At 45.0% G+C, this 12,411-nt stretch overlaps 1 protein-coding gene across 4 annotated transcripts in view; it reads left to right on the top strand.

The window, feature by feature from the left end:
- Positions 1 to 12,411, top strand: part of RCAN2 (regulator of calcineurin 2) — a 223,897-nt gene that overhangs the window by 201,425 nt on the left and 10,061 nt on the right. For all 4 annotated transcript variants that reach the window (XM_084889845.1, XM_084889847.1, XM_084889846.1 and 1 more), the window contains one exon: positions 1,188 to 1,359. In XM_084889845.1, coding sequence (XP_084745971.1) covers positions 1,188 to 1,359 — 172 coding nt within the window. The remainder of the gene's footprint in view (positions 1 to 1,187; positions 1,360 to 12,411) is intronic.

Genomic DNA, 12,411 nt, shown 5'->3' with positions numbered 1-12,411 from the left:
CTCTCTCATCGATGTTTCTGACTCTCTATCCCCCTCTCTTCCTCTCTGTAGAAAATCAATAGAATATATTTTGAAGGAAAAAAAAGAAAAGAAAATAGCCAGTTAGAAAGTTGTTAAAAGGTTAGATTTTGTGTTAAGTGTTCTTACCACAATAAAATAAAATAAAATAAAAGCTAAAAAAGAAAAAGAACTTGGAGTTTGGCCTCAGACACATGCTTAAATCTCACACTGCTAATAACATGCATGACTTGTGGAAACCTCAGTCTCTCCATCTGTTAAAACCCCACTTGTTTTTTCAAAAAAAATTAAACATATAGTTACCATCTGACCCAGCAATTCCTCTGCTAGTTATATATAGAAAAATATTGAAAATTGGTCTCAAACAAATACATGTACACATATGTTCATAGCAGCGTTAGCCAAAAAGTAGAAACAACCCAAATGTGCATCATTAAGTGAAACAGGTAAACAAACTACCTGTCTGTTCATTCAGTGGAATATTACTCAACCATAAAAATGAATGAGATAGTGTTACATGCTACAACATGGATGAACTTTTAAAACATTATGCTTAATGAAAGAAGCCAGACACAAAAAGTCACATATTCTATGATTCCATTTATACTACCTTCAGAATAGGTAAAGCCACAGAGGTAGAAATCATATTGGTACTTGCCACACACTCTGACTGGAGACAGAAATGGTTGCAACTGTTTAATGGGTGTAGGTTTTCCTCCGTGGTGATGAAGATTTTTTTTGAGAGATAGGTGGCTGCAAACATTGGGAATATACTGAATGCCACTGAATTGTTTACTCCAAAATGGTTAATTTCATATTATGTGAATTTCACCTCAATTAAAAGGAAGAAGAAAGAAAGCAAGAAAAGGAGGGGTGGATGTGGGGACCAGCTTCATTAGCATCATCTGGGAACATGTTAGCAATGAAATCGTTGGGCCCACCAAGATCTACTGAGTCAGAAACGCCAGGACTCCGCAGTGTGTATTTTAGTAAGCTTTCCAGAGAATTCTGATGCACAGTAAAGGTTGGGCTCCACTGATATAGGGTGAAATAAGATGATTGAGCACGTGCTGTGTGGTAAGGAGTAATTACTAAGCTAAAATCGAGGCCAATGTGGCACCTCTGAGCCATACTGAGTCACTTGTCTTCATTTCTACTCTGTTTGAAAGGTTCAGACTCCAGAAACAGACGGAGACAAACTGCATTTGGCTCCACCACAGCCCGCCAAACAGTTTCTCATCTCACCCCCGGCATCTCCTCCCGTTGGCTGGCAGCCCATCAGCGATGCCACACCAGTCCTCAACTACGACCTCCTCTACGCCGTGGCCAAACTTGGACCAGGTGAGCTCTACAAGCCTTTAAAAATAATATCCATGTGTCAGCCACCTGGGGAAGCTAAAGGAGATGAACCCCCTTGAGATCCTGGGCCCATGGTCACCTCTGCATTTCTAAAGGATGTATTGTTCTGTGTGGACAGTGACAGGGATGATGGATGAGGATGAAGCATCAGGCTGTGTAGCTATTTAAGGGCAACTCAGGAACCAGTTCTAAAATGTCTACGTGACTTCTTGATTGCAATGCAAATAGGTTAAGATTGGGGGGGGAAAAACTACTTAATTCTTTTGGCACTATTAAGTTATTTCTTCAGAACAAGCAACAGGAGCTCCAGCAGCTGGGATGAGGCTTCTCTGCTGGGCAGCCCTTTTTATTGCTGTCACCGGCGTGCCCAGGAACCCTCAGTGACAAGATAGTTGCCTGCCAAAGCAGAGCTTCCAAGTCAAGAAGTTGGTCACCATAGCCTCAAACTTTAGAAACATCTTATGGCCACTTTGTTCCGATGTTGGCATATGTTTCTTGGATTCACTCATTTTCACTGCAGTATACCGTAGTATTCTCTTTGGGTTACTGGACCATCTCACTTTATGCATCATTCTCTGGTTGATGGACATTACAATTGAATCTACAATTAACATTCTCGTACATATCTCCTATCCACTCTTCTGAAAGTTTCTTTCATGTTTTATTCCTAGAAGTGATATTGTCTTCAATTTCACCAGATACTGCCATCTTGCACTCCAAAGTGTGTTTCCTATATGAGAGCAGGAGAGGAAATGGTGGAAGGGCTGCCACCACGTGGTAGCTCAGGTTTTAGGCACAATGGATCCCAAGGGAAGCAATGGCCATTGCATTTGCTCCATTTACCGGTAGTCCTTCCAGTGGGATAAGGGGCTTTCAAAATATAACCCCAAAGCCCTGACAGCACCCCAAGATATTCTAATTTCACTGATTTGGATCAAGTCCAAGTAGTAGTATTTTTTTAAAAAGTTCCCAGGTGATTCTGATTGTGTAGATGAGTTCAAGCACCACTGGTAGCCAAATGTCAAATGTCAGGGCTGATAAATTTGTAAGTTCTTACCTTCCTTAGTGTGGTCAGAAAAACATTTGCACCAGAATCACTCACCCCAGAAATATGCAAGCTTAATCATCACACATACACTGAGTTTTGAGAAACCTGAGTCCTAGAGCGATCTGCTGTCCTGGTGCGTCCAGGACTGAGGGGTTCCTGGGAACTTTCAGTGCTGAAACCAGAAAATGCCCACACAGAGCAGGAAGAGCGGGTCACCCAGAGGATCCTCAGGTTATGGCTGTCCCAAGTGTGGCCTGAGATTTATGGGGCTCTCAGAGCAAGCCCCTCGGAGGTCTCTTTGAAATCACCATCAAGGCACTCAGCTCCTGGAGCCTTTAACGTGGCCATCGGTTTCTCTCAGAGAGGTGTTGTGAGATGCCGTAGGTGCCTGAGACAGGCTGGTGAAAGAAGTGGGGTAATAACCAGGGAGGCATCTGTGAAATGGGGTTTCCTGGGAAGTCTAGTTCACATACAGACTTTCCACATACAGAACCCTGAGATCATGCACTCGCCATCCAAAGAAAGGCCTGTCTGTCATCTATGTAATGTCAAGTGTAGACGTTGAGTCTGCTCAGGTCAAGCCTCGTGGAGCCACTTCTCAAAGCAATTCAGGGCGCTGCAGAGGCAGGCAAGCACACCCCCAGAATGGACCGATCAGACCCGAGGTCCTTGCAACTGCCTGTCCTTGCAGTGACCCGGGCGCAGATTTTGACAAGAACGCATTTGAACACTTTGTGTGGTTGGTTTGAATATCAACACACGGAGGTCTTCCTAGAATCACTGAGATCTTGGCTAGAGGACGTAGGAATCACCCGGCCGACTTGAATTTCACAGGAGGGACCCAGAGGCCCAGAGAGGGGGGAAAATGACTGGCCAATGACAGGGCTTCCACTGCAGGGTTCTTCCTGTGTTTCTCTTTGCAAAGGAGGCCCAGGCCAAGTCCCACCTTCTTTTAAAATATATATATTTTTATTGACTTTTAGAGAGAGAGGAAGAGAGAGAAACATCAATCAGGTGCCCCCCTGCATGCCCTCTACTGGGGACGGAACCAAAACTCTGGCATGTGCCCTGACCAGGAATCAAACCGAATGGCACTGGTGACCTTTGGTACATGGGATGACACTCAACCAACTGAACCCCACCAGCCAGGCCTCAAGCCAGACTTTCTGACCAGCAGACTCCAGGAGTGTCTTGTCCTCTCACTTGGAGCTGGTATTTCAATAAATCAAATCATTGTTCATCCAGCACAAGAGAGAAAATTCATATGCAGTTCATGTTCACGAAGCTTGATGCAAAGACAAGATCAGGGTGAGTTTCAGGCGCCCTCATGGCTAACGGAGCTGAGTCCATTTCTGGAGGGCACTTCCTGGGACCAGAGTGATGGAGGCAGAATGGACGGTGGAGAGGGAATTCCCCCTCAGAAAGACTACCCCCAGATCCTAACATGGAGGAGGCAGGAGGAATAATAAAATTGTCTTAAAGAGTTGGAAGAAAAAAGGAGGTCCTTTCTAAAGTTGTGAATAACTTATCAATAATGTTACAAATGTATTAGTTGTGCTGCTAACCAATGAGCCTCCCCTCTCCTTACCCAGCTAAGCATATGCACTGTCTTCCTTCTAATGTGCCCTGCTGTGCAGCAAGCAGAGAGGAAGGATTGCTATCCCCACCTTATATAATAGATCAGAACGCTGAGCTGCAGAAAGGTGAACTTACTCGCCGAGGTGACACAGCTGTTTGGTGGCAGAGGCTAATGTCAAACTCAGCTCTTCTCACTCCCCACTTGGCCAGATCCCAGGGGCTAGTACAGACACTGGCTTGCCTTGCGGGACTTTAGGCCTACTCTGCTCTGACACGGGCAAAACATTTATCCCGACGCTGAATAGTCCCTGAAGTAACACCACTACCACTTCCAGAAAGCCTAACCCAGGGCCTGATACGTGTGCAAATGAATCCCTGTGCATTACGTGTGCAAGCGCAAATCTGGCAGGCCTTCTGCTTTTATATATATATATATATATGTATATATATTTTATTGATTTTTTTACAGAGAGGAAGGGAGAGAGATAGAGAGCTAGAAACGTCGATGAGAGAGAAACATTGACCAGCTGCCTCTTGCGCACCCTCAACCGGGGATGTGCCCGCAACCAACGTACATGCCCTTGACCAGAATCGAACCCGGGACCTTTCAGTCCGCAGACCGATGCTCTACCACTGAGCCAAACCCGTTTCGGCAGGCCTTCTGCTTTCTAAGGATGACTGATCCTGTGTGCCATGGAACAGCTGTAATTGGGCTGTATTCCCTGGGATAGCTCTCTCTCCTTGACAGCAATCCAAGGCTATTTCTTTTCATTTCGTTTCCATTTGTCCTTTTCCTGTGACCTTGAGGCTCCTTCACCCACACCGATAAATGATTTGCGTCCAGCAATGGAGCTGAAAACAGCACAGAGTTCTATTAGAGGCCTGGGCCTCTGGCAGCGGCATTAGCTACAATGATGAGAGAGCAGGGCATCCTCCCCACCCACATCTCTGCTGGCCCCTCCCCTGTGAGGGGCCAACGTGAGGACTTGCTCCTTCAGTCTCCTCATGGCACTTTGCACAAATGCTCACTTCTCCTTATGGTAATTTTCCATTCTTCCACTTACTGTGTTTCCTACTTTTGGAGGGGGAAATGTCTGTTCTACTCATTTTGATATCCCTGGTGCCTGATGGCACCTTGCACACAGTAGGTCCTCAATAAATATAGCATGAGTGAACAGACAGAGCGATTAGCCTGCCTAGAGATAATTTCTTCACTGGCAAAGTGTTGCTTCCTCCCAGCTATAGCCAAACTGAGCCAGGCAAGCACTAAATTAATGTTTTCTTCAACAAGAGGACTTCAGGAATTTCCATTTTTTTAAAAAATATGATTTAGTAAAATTCATTTTTAATCTTTTGGCAGAATCATTTCAGTAACAAATTATAACTCACTCCGTGATAAGGGATGGCTACCTCTGTTCCAGGAATGCAGAAACAAATTAGAATGAGAGCAGAGAGAAGCAACTTCCATGATGGAAGGAGGAAGTTATGCTTCTGCTTCGGAGGAATGACTAATAGTGCTAAATTGGTAGGGCTGACGAAAAGTAAGTCTGAAGACAGAGCATCCTGGGGCTGGGATCCAGGGCTAGACAGTCCTCCCACTCCAGATCACTTCAGCAAACCGGCTGGCTTGAGGGAGCTGTGACTTGTCAGGCTGCCCAAGGCAGGTACTGACATGCATTAGTAAGACCCTTTCTTGGAGAACAAAAGTGAAGATGAGGACACAGGACTCAGCTCAGACGAGCAGGGGCAAGACTGCACCACTATTCTTTAAGGAAGGAATTCAGGCTAACCTGGTCCAGAATTTCCTGGAGGCAGCTGAGATGGCACCAGACTTGAGACCGTGGGGTCAGACTGGACCTGGGTTCAGCAACCTTGGTACTTGATTTCTGGCTAAGAAAGAATTCAGAGCCAAGACTCAATCTATGAGAGAATATTTATTTATAAAACCACAGAGGTAGAAAAAACTCATAGAAGAAATGGGTTTAGGAAACAAGCATAAAGGCCAAGGAAGTGAGGAAGTGCAGGGAGAGAGGGAGAAGGGAAAGGCTCCTGTGTGCTCCAGGGAGGCAGAGTGCTCCAGGTGCTCAGTCCTAAGGGTATTCAGGGGGGCGATTTTAAGGGTGGTCCCAGGGGAAGATCTCACTAGAATACTCACCAGCTTTGCAGGTGTGTCATTTCGGGATCTAGGTCTCCGCGGATTGATTGGTCGGCACCAGGGCAGGGGGCCATTATACAGTGTAGCGGATCCTGAGGTCTGCTATGGGGTCACTTACCTGGTTTTGTTGCTTTTCTGGGTCTGGAGCTGAAATATAACTGAGGCCTAGATGTTCACTCAAGGGAGGAAAGGTCAGGGGGTCCAAACCTCATGACCAGCGATTTGCTCGGGGAGGAAGGGTCATCCTGGGTGGTGACTATCCTTTGCTGGGCACCTGGGGCTCTCCACCCTGGAGACCTTCTGTGCCTGGCCCATTGCCCTTGCTCTGCTCCTGCCTGTCTAACTGCCTACCCCACAACCTCTAGAGAGGCTCTGGAAGCAAGTATGTACAAAACAGTGCAATTTCCAAGGGGTCCTTATCCACCCAAACCTGTGGGTGTCTTTGAAATTCTTAACAGAACGTTACAACTTGAGACCAGGGCCACCTAACACTGAAGAGGCATCTAAGTTCTGTTTATCACAGAGAGGGCAAGTTTGCATTCTAGGAAATATTAGTTTGAAACATTCCTAATCAGTGTCCTCATGACTGCATGTTCTGTTTTTGATCCAGGAAGTAAATAAACATAGAGGAATAAAGGGGGGAAATTAAATAGCAACAATGACTAAAGCTTCCATAGAAGGCTTGCTGGGTGTCAGGCACTGTTCTAAGCACATTGCTATATTATTGCATATACTGCTCACTGCAACTCTCTGAGGCAAGCGTTGTTATTTTCCTCATTTATTCAGCTGGGGAATGTGAGGCTCAGAGTGGCTGAGTAACTTTCCCGAGGCTGCACAGCTGGTAGGTTAAAACATGTTCCTCTGCCACCAGCAAGCAGCAGAAAGGATTGGTCAAGCCATTGCCCCGGCCCTGGCGAGTGAACGGTTTGAGAAACCAGAGAGATCTCTGGAAGAGTGAAATTAATTTCTCCAGAAGAAAGTCAAGATTATTGCCAAAGGAAATTTAAAAAAATACAAAACAACTTACACACTTGGTTCCTTGGTTCCTCCACATTTCAGTACTCTGCTTACTGCCCCTGTCCCCTCCCCCCAAAAAAATACACCACTGCACCAGCTAGCTATTTCCATCTCTTTATCCAGAGGGACACGGGGATCAGAATTTGCCTTCCTCTGCTCTGTTGAAAGGACAGCCATCACCTCTATAAAACAGAAGCTTTCTGCATTGATATTAGTCCCCTGGTGAATGTAGAGAAGCCGGTCATTTAACCATGACCTGGGCACAATAAGATGGGCTTTGACCAGCGGGAGAGTGGATCACATACTTATTTTGGTTTATTGTCTAATGCCCTTTCTTCCTGACTCCAGAGAGAGTCTATTGCTGTGTTCTTTTTGAATGTAAACAAAATAGGGAAAACAGAAACCCAGCGCAGAGAAAGAAGCTTATCTATATCAATCAGCAAAAAAATGGCAAAATAGAGCTGTCGCTGCAGCGACCGGGTGGTAGATGGGGGCAGGGAGGATGTGAAATGCCAGCCCTTGTTCTGCTCTCTAGGATGGCTCCTGAAGGAAGGTCACGTCCATTGTCACTGGAAATGCCTGGGGGAGTGATATGAAAAGTCATTGTCTGTTCCCTTTTTTCCGCCTGCTATTTTTAGCTCTTGTTAGAGAAATCAATTTTAGTTAACTGCAGAGGAAGGCTTAATATGGTGCTCAAGTTTCAAATCGAGTACATCTGCTATATTTAGATTTTGTTCCAAATTCCTCTCCATCAAAACATGCCATAGTAAAGCAATTTTGCCGGTTTGCTGGTTGGTATATATTGTTTCCTCCAAATGGAAAATATATTTCAGTCATTCATGTAACTTATAAGGAAGAAAAAATTTCTATCCCATCGATTCAAAGGGAGAGAAAATTCCATTTTGAAAATATACACAAACACCCCTGTTGTGAGTGCATCTGGTGGAACTGTTAGAGAAGCCTCAGTTCTCGGTAAACGTTTGCTAGTTTCTGATCACCGGCATGAAAAGCAAATAAAACAGCCAGTCTCCAGGGTTCCAGTCAGTGCAGTCTCTTTGGGTCACTCCTCACCCAAGAGACATAGATATCTGATCCTGGAATACATGCTCATCATTTTCCATCTCTTTTTGAAGAATTTTCCCTGGAAAAAATTATAAAGGTTTTTGTCTCAGCTTATATTTCACAATCATTTTCAATCCATGTTGAGTAGCAATATACATTGAGTGGCCAGATTATTATGATCTCTGAATGCATAATAATCTGGCCACTCAGTATATATATGAGGCCTGTTGCATGAATTCATGCATGGGTGGGGTCCGGCCAGCCTGGCCAGGGGGAGGGGACATGGGCTGTTAGCTGGCCTGCCTGCTGGTCGAACTCCTGGTTGAGGGGACAATTTGCATATATCCTTTTAATATGTAGGATATACACTGAGTGGCCAGATTATTATGCATTCAGAGATCATATAATCTGGCCACTCAGTGTAAAATATTTCCTTTTGTTTTATTTCACAGGTATGACATGCACATTGTTGAAAAAAAATAAAAAAGATACATGACCAAAATTCAAAAGCACTCGCACCTCCCATAGCCACACCTGGGATATCGGGGAAGGTAGAACAGGGTGGCCACTCCCAGGGTGGACACCTCAGGGCTCTATGACAGAGCACACCCAGAGCTCAGAGCAGCAGCTTTCTTCTCTTACATTGGCTACTCTCCTCTCGCCCCTGTGGACAGACGTACCTCACAGACTTCACAGGGCCCCTTGTCTCTGCTCAACCCTGGCCTTCCCACTTCCTCTCCCTCTATGGTTTCCTTAGTGTTTCTCCCCTTACTCTCCTCCTAAGGCTCCACCTCTTTAAAAAAAAAAAAAAAAAAAAAAATATATATATATATATATATATATATATATATATATATATATATATAATTAATTTTTTTACAGAGAGGAAGAGAGAGGGATAGAGAGTTAGAAACATCGATGAGAGAGAATCATCAATCTGTTGCCTCTTGCACACCCCCTACTGGGGATGTGCCCGCAACCAAGGTACATGCCCTTGACCAGAATCAAACCTGGGACCTTTCAGTCTGCAGGCTGATGCTCTATCCACTGAGCCAAACCGGTTTTGGCTAGGGCTCCACCTCTTTGTCCCAACCACTAAGTCAGTCAATCAGTTGGCTCCATGAAGTACTTAAGATCCTAAATAACACCCGTGGGAATGAAGAAAACTGGCCGCCCTAATCCAGTCTTAGAGGGAACACCCCCCCCCACCCCCACCCCCTCCCAAGAAGACCAGCAAACTTTCCTTGGTTGAAAGAGAGCACCACAGTTAGCCCTGGCTGGTGTGCTCAGTGGTAGAGTGCCGGCGGCAGCGTGGGTTCCATTCCTGGCCCAGAGCAAAATAAGACAAAAGTTGGCGGTTCCATCCCTGGCCCCACTCTCACGTTGATGTTTTTCTCTCTCTTTTTCTCTTCCCCTCCCCCCACCTTCCACTCTCTCTAAAAATCAATGGGAAAATATCCTCCGGTAAGGATGAATAGACAAAAAGAAAGAAAGAAAGATAGAAAGAAAGCACCACTTCTAACAAAACCACAGAAGTACTCTCCTCACCCTTACCCCCACTCACCCCACCGCTGTCTTCATCTTACAAAGAACCCCTTCTGTTTACCTGCTTCGGTGTGGGGCAGGCCTGAGGATGTAGGATAATAATTCATGTCAATAATGTTTTCTTATTATTGGAAAATAGGTCACTAGACCTACTGAGGCAAAGAAGTCGATGGTGTGCCATATCCCACCTCATTCCTAAACATCAGAGCCAGTTGCGGTGATCATGCGTGGACTTCCGCAGACCTCAATGGGAATCCTGGTGACCTTGAACTATTTACTTCACCCCTCGGGGTCGTTTTTTAATGCTTATTACTTGACAACTTGCCAGGTCATCTTGAAGATGGGACAATTAATATACATAAAGCACTAAGTCTGGGGGCTGGCACATAGAACCAATCACATTCATGGCTCTGAGCAATAATGTTTAGCCGGGTGTCCTCCGAGAGATGTCTCCTCTGCCGATAGATGGATGAAGGTCTGTAAAGCGCTCGAAATAGTGTCTACCAGCCAGAAAGAACGCTGTGCAGGTGGTGGTGACTGTTACTTAAAGGGGCCTGTTTTCTGAACTGTCAGTGAAATATTTGGGTTGGTCTGTGCTTTGCTTCATACTCTTTGCACCAGGCTCAGAGGGGGTTCTTCCACAGAAACAGCAGCTGCGCAGAGGAAAGGGAGAGTTGTGATTGATCCACCCTCACGTCCACCCATAACGTCTTTCTCCAGGCCCTGTTAAAGTCAAATGTGGGCTCATGGAAACACAAAGGAATCGGAGGGGAAGTTTTGCAAAAGACTCTGCTCCTTGGAATGTTTCTTTCTCCCTGCAACATTTCTTTCAATCCTAAATCCCTCTTTCTACATCTACTTAGTAAAGACGTTCTTCCTTCACTCTCGCTGTGATTTTAAGTTTCCACTAAGTCCCTCGCCTTGGAATACCTCTTCCTCCTTTTTCCCCCTGTAGCTATAAATGAAGCTCCAACAAAAAGAGAGGTATTTCTCTTGCTTTTGGGTGATGATTAAAGCTCATGATACGAATTTGAAAGTTTGAATCCAGACTATACTTTTGAGTACCTATTTGACCTTGAGAAGCTTCCTTAACCTCTCTGTGCCTCAGCTTCCTCAAGATTAAGGTCAGCCTTGCCAATGTGGCTCAGTGGTTGAGCATCAACCTATTAACCAGTTATTCACTGTTGAATTCACAGTCAGGCACATGTTTCTGGCTCAAACCCCAGTATGGGGCTTGCAAGAGGCAAAAGGCAGCTGATCAATGATTCTTTCTCAACATTGTTTTTAACTTTCTCTTCCTCTCTGAAATATATATATATATATATATATATATACATATATATATATATATATATATATATATATATATATGTTTTGTTTTTTTTTAAGAGTCATGGCTTGGTAGGTGAGTGTCAACCTATGAGCCAGGAGGTCACAGTTTGATTCCACATGCCTGGATTGTTGGCTCAATCTCGTGTGAGGCATGCAGGAGGCAACCTATCAATGATTCTCTCATATCACTGATGTTTCTGTATCTCTCTCCCTCTCTCTTCCTCTCTGAAACACACACACACACACACACACACACACACACACACACACACACACATATATATAAAACATAATATGTTAATTAGACCAAACGACCTACTGGGCTGGGCTGTGAGGGAATCCCAAGTCCCAGGTGCCAGAGAGGAGCCGGTGCCGGCAGCGGGGCGAAGGAAGGCCTGCTCTTGCACAAATTTCGTGCATTGGGCCTCTAGTATATGTATAAAGAGTAAAATCAGATTGTTGTAAGCATCAAATGATCTACATCCACATGTTAAGCCCTGGACTTAGTTCTCCCTTTTATTGTCACTTGGTTTTCAAACTGGATCATAGTCTCCTATTAAAATCCAAGTGCCTATTGTAAGCTCTTCAACTCAGTGTTTCCAACTGTGATATTTTGTAACTGACAGCTCTGCACATTGCAATACATTTAGCATCTTTGGGCATCACCTGCTAAATGCCAGTATCCATATCCTATGACAAAAAATAAATAAACCCCCATCACTGCCCTGGATGGTTGCTCAGTGGTTAGAGTGTAAGCCCATAGACCCAAGAGTCTTGGGTTTGATTCCTGGTCAAGGGTACGTATCTCAGTGGTGATTTAATCTCCAGTCCTTGTTGGGTGCAATCAGGAGACAACCAGTCCATGTCTGTCTCTCTTTCTCTCTCTCTCTCTCTCTCTCTCTCTCTCTCTCTCTTTCTCTCTCTTCCCCCAACACACACACACACACACACACCCTCCTCCTTCCCTTTCACTATATCTAAAAATCAATGGAAAATTTCCTTGGGTGAGGATTAAAAAAAATTCCCCACCACTTTTTTGAGAACCACACTAATTACACTTCAGGAGTATTTATCAGGTGGTTGTCAAATGTGACAGAGACATAGGGGCAAAGACTGCCTAGTAAGGAGCCTGCAGGACCAGTGTGGAGCAGACAGAAAAAAGAAAAAGGAAGCAGTAGAGAGAAGTGTCACTGCTCCCTCCCACCCCTCACTCTTTCCCCATCCACACCCCCCCCCACACACACACACACACTCTCTCTCTCTCTCTCTCTTTCCCTTTGGAAAAATAGGGGGGAGG

This window comes from Pipistrellus hanaki, assembly GCF_964339955.1.
Source record: "Pipistrellus hanaki genome assembly, chromosome: 7".
NCBI classification, from domain to species: Eukaryota; Metazoa; Chordata; class Mammalia; order Chiroptera; family Vespertilionidae; genus Pipistrellus; species Pipistrellus hanaki.
The sequence above is the reverse complement of the archived record's forward strand: the minus strand, read 5'-3'. Positions and strand labels throughout refer to the sequence as shown.